Raw genomic sequence first — 26423 nt, 5'->3', positions numbered from 1 at the left:
CTGCACTTGTCAGTATTGAAGCGCATCCTGTTTTTGCTAGCCCACCCCTGTAACCTATCCAAGTCTTGCTGCAGTCTTTCCCTCCCTACTAGTGTGCTCACCTCACCCCAAATTTTGGTATCATCAGCGAATTTAAACAGGGTGCTTTTCACCCTGTCATCCACATCACTGATAAAGAGATTGAACAGCGCAAGCCCAAGGACCAAGCCCTGGGGGACTCCGCTGCCCACTTCTCCTCAGGTTGAATATGACCCATCCACCACCACCCTCTGAGTGCAACCCTTCAGCCAATCTACAATCCATCTGACTGCGTAGGCATCAGTGCAACAGTCACCCAATTTCTTAATGAGGATGGGGTGGGAGACGGTGTCAAAGGCCTTACTGAAGTCCTTGGAACAGCCTTGGAAGTCCTTGCTGAAGTCTTGGAACAGCCTCTCCTTGCAAGAGGCTACAAGTGGGGTTTATATACACAGGGAGACTTTAAACGAAAGTGATGGCTACTTCTGGCTCAGACTTCAGTCATCCAGCTTGCGCTGGGGACTAAAGATACTTCTTCAGCATAGACATACCTTGCACTTGTCTTCATCCCTTCCTGAACTGCACTACTGGAGCTTGAAATCAGAGTTGTTTAATATCTCCTGTACAATAGGGATTATGACCGCTGGAAAAGTCCTGCCCAATCCACTACTGAGCAGGTTCAGTTTAATTTTGCTATCCTAAGAGTATGATCACTATACACAGTCAGGCTGGGATGTATTAGACTCTCCACTTGAGGATATGTGCCTGCAGAAAATCTAGTCTAAATGCAGGCAGATACTGAAAGGGGCACAACCAAGGAAACATTTAGCTTCTCTGGGCAACAGCTGCAAATATAATTTTTGGCTAGAAGAGTCTTCCCCACCTATCCCAAGTGTTTATTAGGTAATAAAAGAGAGCTGTGTGTAACGCTAGTTTAAGAATTGATATTCCACCTTTATTTAAAGGAGCTGTTGCATTTGCACAAAAACAACACAGCATAAGCAAACTAGTAGAAAACATCCTTTGGGAAATACTGTGCAATTAAGGCAGCACACACCTGGCTCTTTGGGAGCACCAATATGAATATCTAGAATAGCGGCAGTTGGGGATTCCAGTGGAGCACTCCAATTCCCAAACCCCTCATGCTTAGCTCCAGCGAGTGGGAGATGCATCCGTTCTAGAAAAAAAGAGAAACATATCTTAGCTGCTGGGCCCCAATATTTTTGCTGGAGTCACAGATAACAAACCAAAGACAGCACAACAGCCTCTTATTAAAAGTACAGCCTAAGCTGTAACTTCAATATTATTTGGTGCATTTCCCCTGCAGGTATACAAAGTTTGGCTCCATGATTACAGGTTTCTTAAAGGGTTTATTTTCTTGCTGCTTCCAACAAAACTAAGAGCAAGTCAGATTTGGGGCTCTTTTTAAAGAGACTTTTTTGCTTGCACTTCAATCTTCACAAAACAGTAAAAGGCTGAACTTCACTCAAACATATTTAATGACTGGTGTTAACCCATAGGACAATATATTGTCCTGAGATGCAAAAAGAACTACTAACCAGTGCGAGATGCATTCGATCTCTCTCTAATGTTCTTGCTGCTGTCCTGTTCCAAGAGTAATGCAAGTGTTTCTGAACTCTTACTCTCACTAGGGGCTAGCAGTATGCCCTGTCAATAGAAATCAGATCAGAAGTAAAGGAGTGTTCAAGAGCAAAAATACTTCTAAACAAGCAGTTCAGAGATTTCACAGCGATGTCTGTAAACAATACAATGTCCCAAAATATGAGTTAGTTCTGCATCAGTAAACATCATATCAATCCAGCTCCACAGCAGTCACTTACTTCCTTTACAGCAATAAATGATTTGCTCTGCTGCTGCAGTTCCCTCTCTTCCATTGGTAAAGCATTTTCTACTGAAGCAGCACTTTCTTCTGGCTGAGACACAGTAGAAAGCGGTTGCAGCAAAACATCAAAGATCTTTTCATAGTATGTGATGAGCAACTCTACTACCCGGGCTTGATATGGATAGTCCACAAGTGATGAAAGAGAAATGGTGGCATCTGTCTGACGGGGCCTGATCAGAGTTGGCCCAAATATTATGCCAAGATTGCTGGCAGACATTTTATTTTCATCTGATTGTTCAGTAACCCTGTGTAAGACAATATACAAAGTTACATAGGCTTTGTAGTTTTCTTTCCTTCCATGTTAATACTAATTAATTTCCATGAAATAATTTTAAAACAACTTTGCTTCAAAAAGTTACACAGCCAACAAACTTAAGCCCATACATGTGCCGCGTTCCCCCTCCCTCCAACAGTATGGCTTTTAATTTACTTTACAAAAAGTACATCACAATCTACTTGAGCTGAACAGCCTCCATATCCTAGTTAGCCGAGAGATCCAGCAGATACTATTATGCCTTTTAGAATATTTATCTTAGCTAGTTTTGCAGTTCATTCTTCAGCTATAACAGATCACAGTCATGACGGCTATGCTGTACTGTACATTCCTATTTAAGAAACAGGAATTTATTAATCAATTTAAAGTTCAAATTTACAATTCACAATTTGCAATTAATCTTTTTTCTTTTCTTTTTTTTAAAAAGGCCCAGGCCTTCAGGCATCAGAACCTGGAAGAAGACTACCAGCTATGTTTTTGACCTGATTTTCATGAGTACCCTCAACTCCTGTTTACTTCACTAGTACTTGCGACTCATCAGCAGTTTTGGAAATTAGGCCACAACAATGCAGTGTTTTGGGTGGGAAGAGGCAATAGAGCCACTTGCGCCAGCTACATATAAGCCAAGAGACTTTCCTGAAGAGAGAAAATTCTCTACAGATCCCTTCTAGCTGCTTTACAGTTTACATTCCTAAACCACTGTCTGCAAGGCCATGACAGCGGGTCCACAGATCACAACATTTTTTCTCGCTAAACTAATTAAAATATTTATCAGGGTGGACACTGGTCCAGGAACAACTAAAGGTTGACAGTGGTCCATCTGCCCAACATGTTGGAGCTATTAGCTTACAAGATGCTAAGTGACCATGGAAAGTTCTGGCTCTTATTTATTAAAAACATTTTGATAATTTTATAGCTCTGCATCATCACTTAATTTTTTCTTTATCTCCACCTTCTTAAAAATAATTCAACTCCATGTTTGGGAGAAGTTCTCTGCCAACTATGACCTTACCAGCACTGTGGCAAGCAGTACAGCAGAAGCAGGTTGGCCACAGCCTCAGGGATCAAAAAATGAAGCAAGCAGAATGAAAGCTGTGTTTGAATGCTCTTAACCATTGCTACTGCTGGGGAACGGCTTTTAGCATATTAGGGTAAGACAAAGCAAGCTGCTGTCTGGTAACATGGCTGGAATAACTATAAAACTCATCTCAGAAAAAAAAATGACATGCAGGCAAGGTGCAATTTAAATGTCAAGTTATTCACCCGTCCCTGTAGTGCCTAGATAAAGTTCTTGACTGAAGCATCTAAATGCACACCTGCATCTTTCTAGAAGACCAAAGTGGCAGATCTGATTTTTTGCCTGGCTGAACATGCTATTTTGCTAGAATGTCTTCATGGGAAATTACATATGGTTATTTAGATACACTCTCTCTAAGATGGAGTACCGCATATAGCTATTATTCAGAAGCAGTTTTAAGCAGACAGAGTAGATGGCTAGCTCTCATTTTCAAGCAACATCTCTAGAAAATGTATGTTTGGAATAGGTATGTGAAAGATTAAAACGATTAATTGTTTAACTGATACATGCAATGATAACCAGTTAGCCTACTGGTTATCCTTTAGCTTGGTTGGGCACAGATTAGCAGGAAAGGAGGAAAAGGGAAGCCATGCAGTGCCCCAACAGGAATCAGAAGGCAGCAGGGCTGGCAGGAAGAAAGGCGGGAGGGAGGAGTGAGGGAGAGGGGCAAGGGGGACTAGTACCCATGGCCTAAAAGGAAAACAGCAAGCAGCCTAAGGACTCACTGATTAAACAATTAGTTGCTTGTTCATAGGTGGTCCCTCCCTCCCAGCGCAGGGTCCACCTGGGCTGTGTTGCGTTTTGCCTGTCTCAGCTTGCCTCCTCCTTCCATCCCTGGCTCTGAGAGAGTGACTCCCAGCAGCAGCAGTGTCTGAGCTGCTGTGTTATCAGTTAATTGATTAACCATTTTAAGCAGAGGAGGTTAAATATATTTTTAAATATTTATATCCCTAGTTTGGGGCAGAGCAATAATTCACCATTGCAGAAATCACAGACTAATTTTTGAAAATGCATGGAGATATAGAAACACAAAGAGATCTTGTAGTTTTTCTGGATGGACATCTAAAAGTGGCGGCCAAACCATCTGAAAGAAATTTTCCTAGCATGCAGCATATAACAGTTTACTCTGCAAAATATCTGCAGGTTACCTTTAAAGGGCTTTTCTTACCTATGAAGATGTGCTGTAAGGTACTGAAGTGTGTTATAATTTGGTACAGGTAGTTGTTTGAGGAGATCTTTCATTTTAATGATGATCCTGTTCATTTCAATACAGACTGATTGCCTTTTCTTTGATGTGGGGCTAGCCTGTTTTGTGTCCACTTCCTCATTAACATTCTGACTTTCTTTAGCAAGTCCGATGAACTCATTGTAAAGCCGAAACAAAATCAAAGGTTCTGGGAGCTGAGGGAATAGAAACATTTAGAAACATATTCAAGTCTGCATTTTACCTTGTTTGTTTCCTTCCTGTCTATCACCAAATGCTGTCTAGTCTAGTGCCTTTCCTTTAGCTGAAAAAGTTGAATACATAAAAGAGGCCTAGACATAAAAATATCACACACTAACACATTATAACAAAAGCCTGATAATATAGCATATGAACTACTAAATTTGTTCAAATATTATTTATCAAAAAATAATTATTCATAGCTGAAAACCCTGTTAACAATTCTATTGTTTCTGTGTGATTTATTATTACAATTCTAATGAAGAATTTTCCAATTAAAACATTATCTTGGAGTGTGAAATTACCATTATGCTAGTTCATGAGAATATCAGTCTCAGAGGGGCAACAGTTAAAATAAATAAAGTGAAACTGACCTAGCCATTTTCATTTTCCAAATGCAGATAAATGTAAAAACAGAACCACCAGCTCAACCTTACACAAATTAATCAGAGTTAAAAATAGTAATTCAACAGCTCTTTAAGCAACTTTGGAGAACTTTTTTTGAACTCCTAAAACCGGTTTAACCAACAGGAAGTCTCAAATACCATGAATACCTTTAAGAGCTTAACATTAATATTTGGACAGGCTTCCTATAACAATTCTATCACTGCCTTAAAAACTCACCTTTGACATCCCTGGCTCCCTCAAGTAGACACTGCAATGATGTGGCAGCTTATTAGTGTGGATATATATTTACCAAGGACCAAACTGAGAGGGCAGGCTAGTTTTACTGGTGACCCCAACTGGATCTGAAGTAAATTCTTTGGAGATGAAAGGCTGGAACGTTAACCCACTGTTCTAAGTGGCCTCCCAAAACACAATTTCTTAGGGATTATTGTACTACTTGGGTGGCTAAAGTCATTCTGCCTCACACCTCAGGCATGTAATAATCCTCCAGAAATCCACAGCCAATAAAGTTTTACAGCTTAATTGTACTGAAATTTAACTATTCTGTTCAAATGAACATATTTCATTGTAAAAATGTTTTCCCAAGCTGGAAAGCATCTTATCTACAGGGTTCTAGTACTATTTTTATCATATAAGAACCATCATTATTTACAACCAGTCCTAACTAAGCTTGTACTGAAGTGATAAACCAGCAGGTAACTGCTTGGGTTCATTTGTCTCTTTGGAGTTTGTTAGTTAAAATTCAGCATAGTGCCCTTAAACCCCAGAATTTGATGCATACAGAATTACAGATTTTTACTGCCTATTGAAGTAGCAGTAAAAAGCTAATGCGTTATCTACAAAAGTTCTGAAGTCACTAAATGAGCACAACTCATTTTAGAAGTAATTGTTACTTGTACTCCTACATCACTTACAGCCAGAAGGTGCTTAAACCCCCATTAGGAGACGGGATTGAATTTCAAAAGGGCTACCTGGTATTTAAATGCCCAAGGCTTTAAAACCTGTTTCCACAGACGGAAAGTGGTAAATCTTACCATGCAAGGCTTTTTATCATTTTTTTTTTTATTGACTATAGTTTTAGGAATTTAATTCAAACTTTGTCTGCAATCTGTAAAAACTGGCTGCCACTTTGCAAGCTACAGCACTACCCATCTCATGAATCCAACCAGATTAACACTTAAACTTCGCACTAACAAGTGGATACAGAAAACTATGCTGCTAAAAGCAACATGGATACTGCTGAGACTGATAAACAGGCTGGAACATTGTTTCTATCAGTAGCCTTACGGTTTCTATTGTCAAGCAACACAGAATCAAGCTCTCCAAATAAAAATAATTTCTTGCCAATACAGTAGATTATTCTATTCAAATGAAGGTATTTTTCCAGCAACAAATACAGGACTTGTGAAAAGGAATATTTTCCTCCCTCACTGAAAAGGCTGCTATAATACTTCTGTTCTTCCAGCTAATTACAGAATGGTTATAGCATATACCTGGCGGAGGTATAGTTTAAGGACATTACTGATGTCATGTGCATAGAGTTCTGACAGTTCTACCAAGTCCTTTCCATTTTCAAATGCTTGGCAGAGTTTTTCAACTCTTGATTTGGCTCCATTCACACGGTAGATGCCCTGAAATGGAAAAAAAGAAACAGTATACAATTCTTTTAGCTCTAAAAGCAATTGTAAAACAGATTGGAATTAGCCAATGTAGCATTATCATCATAAACTGTTTTTGGAAAAGACTGTTCATGTTTAAGCTTTATAACATCAAGTTAACCTGTACCTTTACGTTCAGGGCTCTGCTTTCAATTTCAGAGGTGCACTTTTTAATGATGAAAGGGATCCCATCAGGAACATTTTTAGCAGCTTGAGCAAATTCTACTCCAAACAAATGAAGTCTTCCATGAAGTTTTTTGTGCCCGCACTGAATAGCTAAAGTCTCTAAACATTTCTTGTGACAAGCAAGTGAGCACTACAATAAGTGAGGTACAAAAGAAGAAATTAAGTAAAATAAAAATATTTCAACACAATTTTAGATCAAAATGTCATGTTAAGAATCTACATGACTGCATATGTTACCTTCTGTAACCTCTTACCTCCTCACATTCTGCTCCATGGAATACCACTAAGCTATCACATTCTCTGCATTTAGATGGAGCCCTCAATTTTCGCAGCTTGTGCGTTTGAGCTGCCTTGGACATGAGGGTATTTCTAAAAGGTCCAGGAGAATTGGCAGTTTCAGATGTCAAATCATTTAAACCTTGAAAAAAAATTCTGCTGTTATAATAACATTCAAGTATCCGGTAAAACAGCACACAGTATGAGGATACATAATAATTCTGTTTGCTGGTTTGCTTTTCTTATAAACTTGCTGTAGTACACAGCTGTGTACAACAAGTAATCACACTTTACAGGATGTAGCTGCTACATATATAGTTTAAATGTTATATACACATGCTAGTGAAGTAACCAGTCCATATACACCCTAAACATAATTATGACACTTAGAGATGTACACTTGAAGGGACTACATTTTGTGCCCATAATCAACTGAAAGTGTAAATACTGCTGTCTGGACCTCTAACTTCGATTGCTCCTTCAATTCAGGCAGCCACCTGGACAAGCTCCACTGTATGTGCCCAAAGTATTATGTTAAGACCACTTGGATACCAGCCTCACGAAATTTCATTTGCAATGGGTAAAATAATCAAAAAAATACTTTGACTAATCTCTCCCCACCCCAACTTTGAACTGACTGTAATGAAATACACACCCACAAGAGAACATCAAAATACTATTCCTACAACCCTAAAGATACTACCTTCTAGAGGATTCTAGAAAAAATTACAAATGGCAATTCCAGTGATATTTCAAGTAGCTCAGACCTTTTATTTATATTAGTTTTGTTAACAAGTGTTAAAAAAGCATTAAATCTTACTCTGTTTTATGCATTCAAATATATCTTGTGACTGTCTTGTGAATAGAGGTATGGTCTCATTTTTTTCACATTAGACAACAAATTAAAAGAGGCTTTGTTTTAGAATGGCCTTAATGCTGGTTTAAGCTGCGATTTGGAACATTTCAGTATATGTTAACCTTAAGTTCACCACTAAACTATGGTTTCTTAGCCAGAAAGACTTCCCTAATCCATCCAACAGTACATTTTTCATTTTCAAACCTGGGGCATCAGAGATGTTACTAAACTAGCTTATCTGAGTTTCAAGCATAAGAAAACGTCTTAGCTAACTTCCTAAAATATTTGGAACTGTAACATTTAAGATTTACAGATAACTCACTCCTCAAGTGACTTCCACTTGGCAGTTTAGAAATTGAATAGCTTAAATACTTAGGTCATGTAAAGATGTTATTGCTTTTGAAGCATGTTAATAGCATTGACATGAATAAAAATTTAGATGCCAAGATAATGTCAGCTAAAGGCAAAGCTAAAAAAAGCATCATAAAGCATGTTCAAATGCTGATAATGCATTAATCTAAATGAGACGAACAAGTTTGCTATACTCCGGAGAAACTACATAGCCTAGACAGTTCTTTTTAGCTCTTAAATCAGGGAACTTGAGAACATACCAACTGTTGGAGATTTACTTTGCATCTGAAATAATTGATAATTAGTCAATTTAAGTTTTCCTCAAAGCAGATCAAAGAAAACAAACACTTACTAAAACAAAAGGCCACATACTAACTAGTTAGAATTTAAGAAACAATCATAGCATATTACCACATTCAGAAGGAGAAGGTGGTTCTCTTTCATCTAGATCATCTGCAGAAGACATAGTACCAGTAGAGGGTGTGCGGGGAAGCCTTCTCTTAAAATCCCCTGTGGAGGAGGAAATATTTTTTTCAGATGGCAAAAAAATAGTGTCTACTCAATGGCTCATTCTCAGTAGATGCTCAAAGCAACACTCATATAAGTCGATAATAATTTTTGCACTGATTCAATAGTCTTTGAATTGGGCCTTACAAAATTATTTTAAAACAAACAATAATTGGAAAATAGCTATACCTGGGCTAGCAGATGGAGAATCCATAGAACGCGATTCACTGCTTCCTCCAGCACTTTCAGAATCACTACACATTCCTCCACCTTGGTTACCTACTGACCATGATCTGAATGGTGGGGGTCCTCGTATTGCTTGGAAAAAAAAAATCCACAGATAATAAAACAGATAATAAAACCATTACCACCACAAGATTCTTTCAGCTGAGGGAATATTCAGGCAGCCTTGTCTTTTATAAGAGCAAAAATACATGATGTTAAATGAGAAGACATGCATTATTCCTTATGGAAATAAAAGATGTAACATGTATTCTCAAGAAGAGTTTTACAGTATGCAGGGATGTCCTTAGGGGAGGACGAATCAGGGTGACCGCCCCGGGGCCCTGCACTTTGCGGGGCCCTGCAGAGCCAGGCAAAGTGGCCACAGATTTACATCTGGCCACTAGGCGCCCTCCACCACCGCCCTGCCCACCACTGAATCCGCTGCTGGCTTCTTCACGTCTGGGGCATGCAGGGGTGGAGCCTCCACACAGGCTGATCTGCCCCGGGTCCTGCACCCTGCTCAGGTCATCTCTGACAGTATGTGTGTAAGGAAGTTCCAGAAACTTGACGTTTATTAGCAGCTGAAACCAAAATTGCATTATCTTTAAGAGACAAATAAAGCCTCTTAAAAACTGCCAGTATTTTTATACAATATTTTCTTCTGGAGGGAGTGGCGATGAGAAGAATGTTAATAAATAAATTCATGGTCAGAAGTTGCTGTTTGACTTGCATCTAATACTTCTTGGCAAAGAAGAGATTGACACTGTATATCTTGACTTTAAAAAAGCCTTCGATCTGGTATCCCATGATCACCTCTTGGCTAAACTCACTAACTGAGGCCTCGACCTCCCCGTGATCCGCTGGCTGGGGAATTGGCTCCGCAGTAGGACCCAGAGGGTGGTGGTTGACAGAAGCCAATCCTTGGTGCATGGACACCAGTGGGGTCCCTCGAGGCTCTGTCCTAGGGCCTATACTATTCAACATCTTCATCAGTGACATAGATATTGGTGTCAGAAGTGGACTGGCCAAGTTTGCTGATGACACCAAACTCTGGGGTAAAGCATCCACACCTGAGGACAGGCGGGTGATCCAGGCTGACCTGGACAAGCTCAGCAAATGGGCGGACGAGAACCTGATGGTGTTCAACACCGAAAAATGCAAGGTTCTCCACCTTGGGAAGAAAAACCTGCAGCATATTTATAGGCTTGGCAGTGTTATGCTGGTGAGCACTACAGATGAAAGGGACTTGGGGGTCATGATTGACCACAAGATGAACATGAGTCTTCGATGTGATGCTGCGACTAGTAAAGCGAGCAAAACGCTGGCTTGCATCCATACATGCTTCTCAAGCAAATCTTGGGACATCATTCTCCCCTTGTACTCGGCCTTGGCGAGGCCGCAGCTGGAGTACTGCATCCACTTTTGGGCTCTGCAATTCAAAAAGGATGTGGAGAAGCTTGAGAGGGTGCAGAGGAGAGCCACGCGCATGATCAGAGGTCAGGAAAACAGACCTTATGATGAGAGGCTGAGAGCCATGGGGCTCTTCAGCTTGGAAAAGTGCAGGCTCAGGGGTGATCTGGTGGCCACCTATAAGTTTATCGGGGTGCTCACCAGGAACTGGGGGAACATCTGTTCACCAGAGTGCCCCAAGGGATGACAAGATTGAACAGTCACAAACTCCACCACGATAAAGTCAAGCTGGACATAAGAAAGAACTTTGTCACTGTCCGAGCCCCCAAGGGTTGAAAGACTGCTGCCAGAGGCGGTTCAAGCAGCCACTTTGAACACCTTCAAGACACATTTGGATGCTTATCTTGCTGGGATCCTGTGATCCCTGCTGACTTCCTGCCCCTGGGGCAGGTGGCTGGACTTGATGATCCTCTGGGGTCCCATCCAGCCCAAATGTCTGTGAAATCTATGAAATCTTGATTGCTTGCTTGAATGGTTTTGCATCCAATCTTGGGCATTAGTATGTATGAAACATTTATAAAGCAACAAAAGTTTTTACATTTTTTAAAAACAAATGTTACATTTTGGGCCTGAGTTATGACCCATCACATGATTCATCCCACTGTAGCAAAGAGCTGGACTAGTCACCTATTAAAGCTGACCTTTCTATTTAGAAATGAAAGCCTGTAGAAACATGAAAGAATTACCTTGTATATCTGTGCTGCTGGCAGATCTCTTCTCTCCAATCTTATGAGAACGACAGTAAGTCGGGCTTCCAACATCCTCTAACGACTGTGTAGGGAAGTCACCCGAACACTGAAATAAGTTTCCATGTGATGCATGGGCACTGTTTGTTGCTTGTTTACTAAAAACACTTAAAAAAGAAAAGTCATTTTATTGGGGAGGCGACTAAATTAGCATTCAATTAAAGTCCTAATACATTTTATTTTTCAAAGCACTAATTGCTCAGTATTTCTACTGTTCTCATCAATAGCTCATAATTAAGCTCACAGTATACATCGTGGAGAATATTTACACAGCCAAATTTTGCTTTCTGTTATATTGGTGGAATTCCACCTGTTAAATGGTCACAGGGAATAAATTCTCCTACTAACATAGCAGTACCATGTTTCATATAGTACAGGCCCATTCAACATCTTTACTTAAAAAATCAGTATATTATACCCCCTACTTTGTCCTTATGAAACTACAGCAACAGGACACATGTAAGTCTTAGCTAGAGGGACTCAGTTGTAGAGCTAGGATTAAAACTCAGCAGTTCTGATTTCCCATCCTGTTCTCTCTTCCAAATACCATCTCTTCCCAACTATTTGCTACTTAAAAGTACTCTAAGCTGAATGTGAACTCTTTATGCCATTGGCCTAAAAATTACTGATTTATAAAGGACACAGATTTTAAGTAAGGGTCTAAATGTTTACTTAGACTTATTCCCTAGAATATTTAATATTATTTTTAGGAGTACTAAGCATGGCTTCACAATTTTACAGAAATTGCCTAGTACTTGGCGGTTAAATTCTGCTCTTAAGATGTAATGAAAGAATGAAGTTAACAATCTAATTAGCCTAAAATGCTGAAGCACCCTGTGGATTAAACTGCTTGCTAGCCAAGTTTAACAGTAGGGGAGACTGCACTTAATCAGCTTGTCTCTACCCATTTGATGGAAGCTGCGATGAGGGCTTGAAAACTTTTAAATTTACATTTTTGCAAGGGATTTGCCTCTTAGGAATATACAGATCTAGACAATAATTAAAGTAATCACTTAAGAGTATATGAGAGATTGCTAGGCACTATGAGAAGATCAATAAGCTGGGAAAAAGAATTAGTTCTGAAACAAGCCAATTTTAAATACTGCGGGTAAATATACATAGGGATTTTAGACTTCCACACCCACTTTTTTTTGTTGGAGTGACATAACTGAAACCTCTCACAACTCTGAAAAATTCAGGCGTATGTACTGAATCAGACTCATGAAAGGCAGGAAATTTAAAGACAAGAACTAAGAATCTTTGCCTTAACTTTGAATTTCCTGGCTTTTGTTGGTGCACGTCCGACTCAAGCATTCAGTTTTTGTACTTAATTTCCTTTTGAAACAATATGACGACAGCCTTCCTGTAGAACTGTGAAACACACAGATAGGAATGGGTGTTTTGGCACTTCAGCTTAAGTGCCAAAAAGACTTTTCTAGTGAATTAAATGTGGAAAATCACTTAGCATATGTATGCAACAAGTTGAAATACTTGTTTATAGCCTCTCCACCATTACATTTAATAGGGCTCTGCAAAACAGCACCATTTCGTTTCAGCTTCACTTCTGGGAAACTGCACCTCAAACAGTTGAAAGGAAAACTCGTATCACCTGCCAGTAGCAGCAGCCTCCTGTCATCCCGCCTGCAGATCTGGCAGCCTGCACCCCTGGGAGGGCTGCGGGGTCGTGTTGGACTCCTCCTGGGGGTGCAGGCCTCTGGATCTGCATGTGGGATGACAGAAGGCTGCCGCTGCCACCTGGGAGTGGTGCTGGGTGCACCCCGTGCCCAGCACCGGGAAGACTGCTGCTGCCGCTGGCCCCAGGCAGCAGCAGCAGCAGCAGCATGCTGTCATTCCACGCACAGATCTGGGGGCCTGTGCCCCCCAGGAGGGCTGCAGGGCTGTGCCAGACTCCTCCCAGAGGGTGCAGGCCCCTGGATCTGCATGCAGGATGACAGGAGGCTGCCACTGTTGGCTGGGACCAGCGCTGGCTTCGAAATGTGAAATGTTTTGAAATTTTCAAGACATTTTGAGTACCCTCATTTTGTTTTGAAGCCGTTTTGAAGCCTTTTGTTTCATTTAGATTTCATTGTTTCGAGCTTGAAACGCATCGAAACAGCTTCGAAATGACACCTGGCAAAATTTTACACAGCCCTAATTTACAAATCTCCCCCAAAAAACAAACAAGCAATAAAAGCTCTCAGGGCACACACAGACTGGTACTCACTTGGGATGAGTGATGCATTTATATCTGGCTTTGTTTAACAAAGCCTGCCATACCATTTTAACAATCTGTATTCTAATAGCATCTCGAGCAGTGATTCTCAACGAAGGTGCCATGAGACATTCTGAAGAGTTCCACAAGGTGCGAGGAGATGGGCCAGATTGGAGGAAGCAAGTGCAGGCTCAAGCTCATTCCTGCCTGGCTGCTACTCTATCCCACCACTTGGCCGTTCTGCAAGTAGGTCAGCACTGTAATAAATTAGTTTTTAAAGTGGAGTGCTGCTCAATTCACAAAAATGGAGTCAACTGAGGGGTGCCTTGAGCTTAGGGTTGAGAACCACTGATCTAGAGGTTATACCAGAAGAGGGCACCAATCTGCTAGATGCTGGGCAGACAGACAGGAGATACTTCCTGCCCCAAAAGCTTAAAACCTAAGACAAAATGCACTTGGGACAGAGCAACAAAAACTGTAAGTCTTGGAAGCACCCATGCCTTCCTTCACTTCTACCTTCCAAACTTCAGGTTTCTAGAATCAAGGAGCTCCGATACAACATACCCAACAGATGCTCTACATACAGAGTTCAGGATTTACATCTTTACCCAGTGTATAAATCAGGAGCAGGCAAAGTCTGGCTCACTGGCCAAATTAGACCCATGGTAGTCCATTTCCCAGCAGCCTCTGCCTGTGTCACTGCAGCTTCTTTCCATGGAGACCCGAGAAGTGGTGGGGCCATGACAGTGCAGGGCCAAGGCTTCCATGGAGACCAGCCCCAGCAGTTCTGGTAGGGTGCGCAGCTGGATGGGGAGCTACTCCAGGGATAGGAACTTGCTGCAGTGACAGTGTGGTCTGAATCCAGGGCAGAGCTGAGGTCTGTTACCTGCATGTCCCAGGCAGAGGTGTGCAGGCAGTGGATTGCAGCTCTGCCCTGGCTCTGGACCATGCTGTCACCACTGCAAGATCCCAGCCCTGGCACTAGAGGAGCTCCCTACCCAGCTGCACGTGCCAGTGCTGCTGCGGCTAGTCTCAATGGAAATCCTGGCCCTGTGCTCTCAGAGCACCGCTGCTCCTGGGGTCTCCTTGGAAACTGGCCAGTGATACAGGCAGAGGCTGCGGGGAAATGGACTCTGCCTGCTGGCTGGATCTGCCATTTTGCCCACCCCTGGCATAGATAAACAGCAGTAAGTTGAGACACTTGAATCAAATGGTTTAGCTATACTCTATTTAGCTTTATCACACAAAAAAGATTAAATATGACATTCAGGTAGGAATTAAGAGTCAGGTTTTAGTTAAACGATTAATATTGTACTTGTTTAATGTAGTTACTGAATATACAGAGCTAAGGGGATGCATAAATCATATCCCAGTCATGGTGAAATGGCAAATTCCTTTTTACTCTTGTAAAAGTTCTGTTTCACCGCTGTGTTTTCTTCTGTAACATTTTTCCTTAGATTTAATTCCAGATAAACAAATGGTATTAATATATTAGTTCTCACCCATCCACTTGGGAGCTCTGTGTTTCAAAGGAACCCGACTCAATGGGAATATCTTCCTTTGGCAAATTTTTCACAAATTCCAAATACTGCTGTCCTGGGTCATACATCTTGGCACTCTCACAGAGGGACTGACAGTTGACTGGAAGGGACACAACCTGGGCATGCTGCAGCTGGAATAGGTTAACTGTTGCCTGTTACGAAACAAAAGCATTTTGTTAAAAACAGAACAACACAACACAAGTTTTAGATATTTTAAGAACATTTACAAGTCTGCTTATACTTCAGTCTACCCCTCATGGTCACTTTATTATGGGAAAAAAAAGTTAAGCAATTCTAACAGTGCCAAATATAAATGTTTATGGCCAGACTTTCCCAGCATTTCCAGAAAACAGCTGCAGATCAGTGTCACCACACTTCTGCTCTCCCCTTCAGCCCCCTCTTATACACATTCCTCCCCTCTTGAAAACTATAACTCCAGCTTCTCTCTACTTGAGGTTGGTACATAGCAAAACACATAGGCAACTTGCATCCTCTTTTCAACAGGAACAAGCAAGTTACCTCCACAATGGTGAAGGACTTGAAGCACCAACTTCAACTTGGTCTCTACGTTAGATCTCAGGATTCTAATATTATAAAACTCTAAGACTGTCTGTCTGTAACACTTTATTCACACTCTGATTGGCTGATGGAAACAGCCAGAGTGCTCCAAGCATGGGGGAGTGCTGCCATGCTTCCGAAGCGGCGCCAAGGATCTGACAGAGGGTGGAGGAGCCAAGGCCAGCTGGCCTTGGCTCCCCCACCCCACTCCCTGCAAGAGGCAGAACAGCGGCAGCATGGGGCATTAGATGGCGGCACTCCATCCCAGCCCCCTCCCGTCCCCTCTGCCCCCATCATTCTTGATGGGCAATTAGCTAGTAAGAGATAAGAAGCAAAAACCTTTTCCCTAGGATGCAGACTATAAAATAAGAACAACTTATTTTCTGGCGTCTGAACAGCTCTGGAAAGAAATTATCTTCTCATAGAGCAAAACTGACAACCCAGTCATGGCATGGCTCTAGCTGTAGTTTTGCAATTGCTACCGTTGCTGCTGGCCTTCCACCTTACTCTACAGGTGATGACTTCCTGCCTTCTAGATTCATGCTCTTGTTACCCCAGAAACTATGCTCCCTGCAGAGCACCAAAAGACGCAAAGGATGTGAACCTGAAGTGGGGTCACCACAGCCTCCCCTGGACTCAGAAGCAAAGGAGCTGTGCCAGTTCTGCACATTCCAAATTTGTTAAGCAGGGGAAGTGATGAGCACAGAGCACAATTCCGGTAGACTTTGGATAAATGTTTTGGGTCTATATGTTTGAGTATATACAGAAATAGCAAGTTAACAAATAAGGTACATGCAATATAGTTCCTAGGTTTTGTAGGACTAACACCACCTGATAGTGTACATTACAAGTGGTGTCTTTTCAACACTCTTTCCACAGAAGGTACAACTTAACTATGTAGTGAATAAAAAAATTGTAAGTACCTCTAGAAATGCTATTTAGCAAAGCTATCCTTATTGCACATTGAAACATAATACATAGCTCTCTTTTGGATTTGGTCTTTTCTAACAAAACTTAGATTGGTTATTCTGGATAAACAGTTTTTCGCCTAGAAAGGCAAATGACATTGGGTCAGTTACACCCTTTCACTAACTGCACCAAACATCACAGCATTTAAACCAGAATATGAGAAGAACTAGAATGAACATGCCAAGATAAGAAACTGAGAATTTCTATTGAGAATGGTTTGACATAGTTAGAATCTGGAAGCTCTCCACACTGGTATTAGTTAATTTGATGTTTGGTCTTTTTGAGCTACCTTGAAAGTCTTTGACTACTAGGATTTACTAAACGGTGCAACACACCATCCTTCAGCCTGGAGAGAGGGTAGGGGCAAGGTGTGGCTTGGGTTAGTGTAGGACATTGGGGAGATGGCCAGGGAGCAGGCACAGGAAGGAAAAGACCTGCTCCCCAGCTGCCACTGTCCCCAGCCGGCCTGGGGGCAGACAAGGGGTCAGGAGCTGCCCCTACCCCACACTGCAGGGAGTGGCTGTTTGGGAAGCTGGGCTTTGCTGGGGACAGAGGCAGTGGTGCATATGTTCCTTCCACCCTTACTCCTTGTCCCTCCCCTTCCAGTGTCTCCTGCTGACTGGGAACATGCATGCCACCCACTACTACTGTCCTCAGCTGAGCTGGGCTCCCCCACACAGTTTCTCACCACAGCACAGGGCAGGAGCGGGTTATTAATGGCTCTTGGGTTGCCTGCCTCCATCAGCTGGGGACAGCAGCAGCAGTTCACAGGTTCCTCCTTTCAGTGCCTGATCCCAGCCAGTGGGGGACACTTATAGGTGAGGGACAGGCAGAGAGGAGGTGCTAAAAGGAGGAACCTGTGATAGCAACACAGGTGGGGTGTGCCCATACCACCTCACCCTTCAGATACATGCACAATCATTTTACCATATATTGCCAATTGATCTTTTTCAATGTGTTTTTTAAATAAGGACCCCATTCCCCCCCATTTCCATAACAATGTGTCCTCTTAACTAGATATATCTGGAGCATTATATAAAGTGGTTAATGTCATTAGTAACATACACCTGAATTGTCAAGTTGGCCTAAGCTTTTTCTAACCTTAATAACTATGTCTGTCTTCTGAAAAGAAGATTAACTAAGACAAGACAGCAGATCTTTTCATATATTTTCTAAAATACTGATACTATATCTCTTGGAGTGTTTACACATGCTCACAAAGTTTCATACCGAGTCAGTCAAAACTAAATGCATAATAGCTTCAAGAATGTCACTAAGGTTAATGAGCTCAAAACTACACTCCTGTTATACTGGCTTGCATACTGTAACTCTTAGTCCATGAAATGTCATTCTTAATGCACAAATAAAGACAATGCAGCACGTTTCATGAGCAACACAAAACAAACCAGGGCATGTCTCTTTGCAACTGTCATCACTGGCATTTATACTAAAGTTTATAAAGCTTCATAAAATTCTGCCCACATACAGAATTCTTTCAAGTTTATGAAAACTTAAGGGGAAAAAAAGATCAAGGTATTAAAAAATGGGTAGAACCAAATAATGTATATGAAGGCAGCATAATTGTACCTTAAGAACTTGTAGCCTTTTTCAGTGAGATGCCTACAATCATATGAGAACATGCTACTTTTCTTCTAGTTTTGCATACATCAAGCCTCACCCATTCTGAATAAGCCCTTAACATTTACACTTGATTTTCTCCTTTCCACTAAGAAAGTTTTTTTTTTTTTTTTTTAAAAGGCATCCTTACAGCTTTAAGAGTAAGATCACACTGGTAAATAAGTCCCCGTAGCTGTGTTAAAATATCACTTTTGATGCTTTCCAGATCATTTCTCTTTTCTTCAACTTCTGCCATACTGGCTTTGTAGTGTTCATTGGCCTCTTCAGCCTAAAGAAAATAAACATAGCTAAATATAGGTAACTGATGGACTCTAGAACTTTGGTACCTAAAATAAGCTAAAAAAAATACTTCAGTAAGATGGTAACTTGGGATTCTTTTGTTGGAAAAAAAAAGAAAAAAAAGAAAATTTACTTTTATATATACAAGCATGGCAGGAAAGAAAATTATGAACAGCTAAGTGATCTCTCATTGTCAAGATAGTGGTAGAACCAGAAAACACTATAATGAAGCCCTTAATGAGTAAGCAAAGAACTTACTTTTTGAAGAGCCTCCTCTTCAAGCCTTCGTTTTTTCTCTAGTTGTTTGCTGATATCTTTCATAAGACCTCCACTATAGCTCAAATGTTCTTCTTCAGCACGAACAGCGGAGGATTTTGCCTTTTCATACTCATCTTGGCGCTGCATGTAGAGTAGCTTCGCTTTTCTTAAAGTAGCTTCCAATTCTTGCTACATTATATATCAGTAGAAAAGCAAAGAACAAATCTTTTTTTATGTAAGAAAAAGTGTAAGTAGGCAACTGGAAAAGGACTGTTCTACAACAGCCTCCATTTTGTCATTTTAATTGCATAACAAGCAAACACCGGAAGAACTGGCATGTACTAGGAGCTATGAACTGTGGTCAGTAAGAAGCGAGGATACTCAGTATAAATTTGGAGGCCTAACATCAGATGTTCATTTCTGAAAGCATCAGTTTACATGGTGAAAAAATGTGAAAATATTGTTAGGTACAAAGAAATACGAACCATTTTCTTCTGTTCTCGCTGCCACAGCTCCTTAATTTCTCTTCTTTGTTTATCCAACTCATTTTTTCTCCCTAGGAGAGGCTAAATAAGAAAGATTCATAGAGTACATAAAAGTTTATAGGCTAAATATGTTTTTCTTTATTTTATTACAAACAGTACAGGCATAACTTTTTAAAAATCTGAATGAGTCAGACCCATTTTTACCTGTACAAATTTGTTAGACTGCAGAGCAGTTGCCGTTTGTTGCCAAAGTTGACAGTTCTCAATATCATTTTGAAAAGCATTTGTGAATATTGATTGGAACGGCATGTAAACCTAGGATTAAACACAGTGGAAAATGGTAACATTCTAGTGAGGAAGACAGGGATGCAGTCATTCTAGAGCCTATTAGGATTTAGTTGGGTGTTTTGTTTTTTTTTTTTTTTAAAAAGTGTAAAGTTTAATGAAGTTTCTCTCTATGATGAGTTATGTAGTAATGTGAAGGTTACTGTTATGCAATTTTCTCAAATGGATTAATTTAAAATAACACTTCAAAAAAAGGAAGGTGTCCACAAGAAAATTAGAAAAAAACCACATATAAAAACCCACCCCCCAAAAATAAGAAGCATGTTGCAAGGCAATCTAAAGACCTTTTATTAAAGTTAGTAAATTCCACAAAGATTTCACTTCCAACACACCACTTTTCAAATATCCACAGAGCCAAATGAGATACAGAAGGGTATTTTTAGTTATTAATTTATCATGTAACATGCTTTATACGAATTAATGCAAAAGTTGAATGTGGTGCCTAAAAATGGGACTTATGATGGCAAGGAACACTATTCAAATCCAAGACGTTTTACAACAAATTCAAAATCAATTAGTCACTCACCTGGGACCCAACAACAGTTTTAGCAGTCTCAGCCATTTTTGCTACATTTTTAGCACATTCTACTTCTGTGGGGAAAAAAAGGTCCATACATTAAGTATATAAAGAGTAACAGCGACAAATGACATTTTATACTCTTTGTACACCATTTTCATTGTTACAGCCCTTTAATTAAAGGAAATGGGCAACAGTTCTAGTCACTTGAGTGGAACAGCTACTCATTTAGAAATTACATTATTGACAGTCTACAGCACAGGCCTGACAACAGATTTAATTCCATCATGACAAAGCTGATTAGATACCAGAAAGAGCCACTCACCCAAGCTAAGCTTTTTTTCTACCCAAACGACTACATCCTTGGTATATTTTGACCACGCTTTAGCATAAGACAGAGCTGATTCAATTCCGCTGTCATTTCTTAGGAGCTTGCCATCAAGCTCTTCAGCTTGAAGCTGTCCTGAAAACAAAGGGTCAAATGTAAAGAAGTGAATTTTAGACATGACCACACACCAACGGTAAATCTAGCATCAGCCGACTGCAAATACTGAAGCAGCTCAAATCTTGAGCTGTTCTTTAATACCAGTTGACTCTAAATAGAACTGGCAGGGATTTTAGAACATATTAAAGGGTCACAGTGTTTTATCTTTATTAGTCATGTGGTCAGTATAAAAACTTTCTTTAAAAAAGTGACCTAACAGAAGTCTAGTTCCCCAGCTGCATACAAATCTGGCTCAGCATTGATTTCTTGTCTGCAGAAAGATACATAATTTTGGTTATTATCACAAATATTGAGCCTGTGGAAATGTAAGTTGTTTACATTAATTTAGTTATAATGATAGTCTGCATATGTAAAAAAAAAATGGATGCAAAGATTTTAGAAATAAGTTTAAAGTATAAGAATAATGCAAGCTAGTAGGCATACATTAAAAAAAATTAAGAAAGATGCTTGTTAATGTGAAAAGTTACCTGTACCTTGAATATCATCCCTTTCATGCAGTGATCCCACAGATTCCACAGAAAGGTTTTCAAAAGACTTACATGTAATAAAAGTAAAATCAGGGTTAGACTAGCTACATCTAGGACTGAAAGCAAGCTAACAAAACATGAGCTACCTGCCCTTTGTGTCATAATTTATCACTGACAAAAGCAGGAGACAGGGTTAGAATCCATTCATGTCTAAGAACCTGGAGCAACTCTTTAAGTCCCAGTGGATTCAGATACAAAGACAGTTTAAATACCAGGGAATCTTTGCAAGTCTTCAAACATTTTTGAGCAACAGTTTTTCAAATGGTTCTGATGACTGAGTTAATTATTTAACAAAGCAGTTGACATTCACTGAATCCACCACTTTTTCTACCCCTCTATTAGAAAGAGTTAAGCACTTTATACAGGCTTAATGTCAAATACACACATGCCTTTCAGCAATTCAGTGGCATTCTGGATACAAGTCAGGAAAGAAACAGACCTACAATTAACTTCTCACAGATGCTCACTGCTACTAACAAGGACAGAGGGGGGAAACAATCCTTGGTAAAACAAGGGAACTTATAAGAATTTCATCCAAATCTATAGTTACTGATCACCATTTATAAAATAAGTTATTTTCTACCTGGACAGTTCCCCTGATGCTTCACAGGAGATTTCCCCCCAATACTTCACTAAAACCCCATCTTTTAAGTTCTCTACCCAAATAGACTAAATATATTTGGCAAAATACAGGAAAGCTAAAAATAACTGCAATTTATTTGTAATGTTTATGGGAACAGATGTAAAAATCAAACCAGCTGGGATAGAATTAGTATTGGAAACAAACTTAAGGTTAAAAATAGTATACATGTAGCTTTTCTGCACCACTTTGAGCAACATGCTAGCAGCTCAATATCCAACTCCTCCCTTCCCAAAATAAAGATATGTATCATCAGTCGCACAGAGAAAATTTCAAAAGACCCGGGCAATCATCAAATCATTGCCAAAGGCTAGAGAACCCCCACTTCTCATATGAAAGTCAAATCACCACATGTTTAATTAGATGTTCTGGTTGGAGATATAGATTTGCAATGCAACAAAAGAAATTCAAAGTTGTCTTGTCAAACTAGCAAAACAGCAAATGAGCATAGTTTTAGATCAATATGGATTAGTGATTTGGGTTCTACTCACACCTGAGACATATCTAAGCTTCTGACTCTGGTATGGCAGAGGGCTTTACATAACTTGTAAGCCTCTAAGGATGAATAAAAAGGGGGCGAGGGAAGAAAAAAAGAAGAAAGAAAAATGGATACCCTGCATTAATCAAATGCTTAAGCTTACAGAAGTAAACATCTGATATGGATCTTTAGGATAAAAGTCATTTAGTAGTTGTAGCAGTAACTTATTGACAGCTTTCACTAAAACTGCAATAAAATTAACAATCAAAGTAAATACTATATGATAATAAAGTTATACAATGTGTGGTTATTGGTAAAAGTATACAATAAAATTACACAGTCTACTAATTTTAACAAAAGCAAAATCAAACATAATATATGATGGAAAAAAATAAAGTGAAGCAAGATAAAACAGTAGAGTGAAAAAAGTGAAACAGGCAATTCTAGTTGATTTTGGTCCTTATTTGTGCCAGTAGCGCAAAAAATCCTACATAGTATAGGACAGGCTACAAGTTGTTAGAGAGAAGCCAACTTGTTTTTTCTTCATTAGCCCAGTAATTAAAATTTTCCATTAATGGAGACCTCTATTTCCATCTTATTTCATCAAAGAATGATGAACACCACAAACATAGAGTTAAATCATCTATCTGACTCTTCCCACAAGAACATGTCCTATCCAAATATAACCACCTGCCCATGATGTCTACAGATCTCATTAGAGTGAATTGCAGTCTTGTAATGGCTTCTCGTTGTAGATGTGGCTTTGTATTTCAGAGAGGGAACTATCTAGGCAAAAAAGCACCCTATAGATCTCAAAAAAGAAGGTTGAGAAAATCTCACTGCCTGGATATCTGTCCACATGCTGGCTACTTTAATTCTAAAATCTGTATCTTGCTTTAAATATGGGGGGAATATTGAGGCAAAAACTGTCAGCACATTCTCAGAAGATTCATCTGGAAGAGAGTATAAATGTTATTTAACCATCCACATAAGGATTTATTTGGAAAAGAGGCTTCTAAAATACACTTCTTGAGGTATCTGATAGAGGTACAAGCTATAACTTTTATCCAATAATTTAGAGTTTTTAACTGAGTTACAGAACTCATTAAACAGCTCTATTTCAGATCATATAATTTCACCCACTGTAGAATTTGGCAGCAATAAAAGCCACCACAAAAGTTATTTGAAATGTATTCTATTTTGGAATGAACCATGGGGTCCACACACCATAGTTCTGGTCTATGCCATAAAATGGACTCAAAATCTATAGACCCTTAGTGCTGCTAGTATTTCTTCTCTACCAGTCATATTGTAAAGGGATATAACATCACCTGAGGCTGGTTTTGCTTTAACGCTTACATTTTCAATGCATTTATTCTAGCTCAGATTTTCAGTAAAATAAATTCTGAGGTTTCTGAATGACGACACCATCTCTAATTTCTTTTTTGCACAAAAACTATACTTGTTTCTTCCTTTCATTCCCAAAAGGCAATAGCTTGCATTTAGGAGCATTGATTTCCAAGCTATTTGAGACACAGTATTGATGAAAAGCATCTAATAACCTTTGGATACCTATCTGCCTATCACATTATCTGCATAAAGCAAGACAGGGATACAATCACAGATACTGTGGGTGCATGGAATTGATTCCCTATTGTCACATTTTAGATCATTCAGGAATAAATTAAAAAGTAGCAAAGCAAACAGACATCACACAAGTCATTTAGGTCCAGATCCTCAGCTGTCTGTTTCTCTATAATCCCGGAGACAGAACACCACTGATCTTCCTCGGTAGATTTCAATTCTCAACTTACTTTTTGTTAAAATAATTCTCCTTCCCCCTGTCACTTCATTCCCAGCAAAGACATTTTCTTTTAAGCTTAAGATAATTGAAGTGGGTGAAAAGAACTTCCCCCTTTGCCATGTACTCAAATACGCATAGGTTTCCCTCTTTGAAAGGCTTGCTCAGAGGCATAAAAGATACAACTCACCAGTTCCGATATAAATTTTAAAACTATATTTTTCATTTTGAAAGGTGCTTTAGCTAGCTCCCCCCATTAAGTTCTGCTTACATAAAATTGTGGTTTTATAAGGAAAAATGCAAAAAACTTTCTGTACAAAAAGTGCTTATTTACTTGGTGTATTTGGAAACAAGCAAAAAAAAATATCTCCTTTAGCTTTGCATTTTTTTTAAACTATAGTTACATATTATTATTTTTAGCCACAGCATGTAAACATTCACATAGGACTGACTAGCTGATATCTAGTCAAGTGTTTAGTTTAACTACTAACTGCAATATGCCTCCAACTCTGTTCTTTGTATTAGACTGAGACAAAATATACTGTTAAAATGTGTACCCGTGCAGTTGTTTGGAAGTATATGTGCTTAATAATGGTGCAATAATTTAGGGCAGATGTCTAATATGTGAGCTTTCCCAGGTCTTCTAAGTTGCTCCAGAACTGATTCTAATCCTCTCCCCTCAAGAAAAACATCAGGACTAAAAACAGGTCATGAAATATGACATGGTGAGCCTTACGGGATAATTAACATAAAGTTTCTTCATTGTGTTTTAGTTCAACTTCCTCCTTGGCTTTCCACTTGCCCTAACATTTAGAAGCTTGCTCTTTCACTTCATTTAAACAACTTCTGCATTTTTGTCTCCCAAGTCAAATTCTGGAGAATCGCATGAATCCTCATCTGCTAATGCCCCATTTCTATTTTTTCTATAAAAATCCCATTTTTATCTTACAAGTTGATTTAAAAGAACTGCATGCAATTTTCACACTTTTTATTCGCTATTTCCATTGTGGAGTTTGTTCAGAGTAGATCCACTGACGCGTCAGATAATTTTAGTAACATAGCTAATACACTGTTTGCAAGCTTGCTTGTGCATCTCATGCTATTCTTATGCACATCTCCCTTTCCTTGAGAACTTGTCCAAAGTAACTCTCTCAAGAGGTTGCTTTTTCTCTCTAGAACTCACCTTTAAACATTTGTATTTTGTTATAAGCCACACAAACCAGGAATACTTGGTTTAAGTTTCACAGCAATTTTCTCTTTATGATGATCAGAAAAACCATAAAAGTGAAACTCATTTGAGATGCTGATCCAAATAACTGAAGTGCTATAACAATAATGCAAATACTTCTAGAATTTAATCAGTTCCCATAGTTTGTGGAACAAGAGCTTGAAAATAAAGTTCTATCAAGTGGATTGATTTTAGTACATCATAATTTTGTTCTGATTTTTTTACAAATTTATTTTCTTAACACACAGAACTTAAAATTAACCCTGGATAGTTTCTATTTTGGTATTGATGGTTATGGTGGCATCGGTTTGATTAACACCTTTACAAAAACATTAAATAATGTTATCTCTGAATGTCCTTCCAACTGGTAAATGGAAACTCCAGGCATCTTTGTTCATTACTGTATTTTAAAGTCAGGACAAGTTTGGTTGCTGAAGTATTTCTAAATTTCTCTGCCAATCAATTCCTCTCACAACCCCCTCTGCACCACCAAAACATTTGTATAATGAACTTAATTAGTCTCTTTCACTGTGTAACGAGACTGTAAGCAAAATATGTTACGAAAATACCTCTTAACCTGCATGGACAAGAAAATGCCTAATAAATAGCCAGCAAGAGAACCATGTCATGACTGTGGATTAAAGCATACTTCCTGAAGGCCTGGTTTCCATAAGTGTGTTTTTAAAGCTTCCCACTCCTGCAGAGACCTTTCAAGTAAACCAGTATTGGCAACTCTGGAAACCCTTTAATGCACATGGCATACTAGCAGGCTCCTCTAACCAGTGGGATCAAATCTGAATGGTACAAGGCTCAAATGGTATCAATTGACAGCAACTTATCTGTATTGGGGCTCTTGACATTAACTGACCACTATCAACACACACTTTCCCCCAACTTGATAAGGCCAGAGTTACTACCTTGCTATCACAGCATAGTTTTCTAGAGCTATAAAAATATTTCATAGATTTCATAGACATTAGGGCTGGAAGGGACCTCGGGAGATCATCGAGTCCAGCCCCCTGCCCAAAGGGCAGGAAGTCAG

General features: G+C 39.5%; 1 protein-coding gene across 5 annotated transcripts in view; it reads right to left on the bottom strand.

Moving 5' to 3' along the window:
• ARHGAP29 (Rho GTPase activating protein 29) overlaps nt 1-26423 on the bottom strand; it is a 95568-nt gene that overhangs the window by 3659 nt on the left and 65486 nt on the right. For 4 of the 5 annotated variants that reach the window (XM_019531074.1, XM_019531073.1, XM_019531076.1 and 1 more), the window contains 18 exons: nt 21175-21241; nt 20528-20665; nt 20212-20276; nt 19545-19655; nt 19341-19421; nt 18856-19044; nt 18449-18586; nt 15115-15305; nt 11341-11507; nt 9149-9277; nt 8864-8962; nt 7224-7387; nt 6911-7099; nt 6619-6756; nt 4442-4674; nt 1860-2166; nt 1578-1686; nt 1076-1195 (listed from right to left, as the gene is read on the bottom strand). In XM_019531074.1, the coding sequence (XP_019386619.1) occupies nt 1076-1195; nt 1578-1686; nt 1860-2166; nt 4442-4674; nt 6619-6756; nt 6911-7099; nt 7224-7387; nt 8864-8962; nt 9149-9277; nt 11341-11507; nt 15115-15305; nt 18449-18586; nt 18856-19044; nt 19341-19421; nt 19545-19655; nt 20212-20276; nt 20528-20665; nt 21175-21241 (2635 nt within the window). The remainder of the gene's footprint in view (nt 1-1075; nt 1196-1577; nt 1687-1859; nt 2167-4441; nt 4675-6618; nt 6757-6910; nt 7100-7223; nt 7388-8863; nt 8963-9148; nt 9278-11340; nt 11508-15114; nt 15306-18448; nt 18587-18855; nt 19045-19340; nt 19422-19544; nt 19656-20211; nt 20277-20527; nt 20666-21174; nt 21242-26423) is intronic. The other variant, XM_019531075.1, reaches the window with a different exon arrangement.

This window comes from Crocodylus porosus, unplaced genomic scaffold, assembly GCF_001723895.1.
Source record: "Crocodylus porosus isolate Cpor-Errol unplaced genomic scaffold, CroPor_comp1, whole genome shotgun sequence".
NCBI lineage: Eukaryota > Metazoa > Chordata > Crocodylia > Crocodylidae > Crocodylus > Crocodylus porosus.
This window is presented reverse-complemented; position numbering and strand designations above follow the sequence as displayed.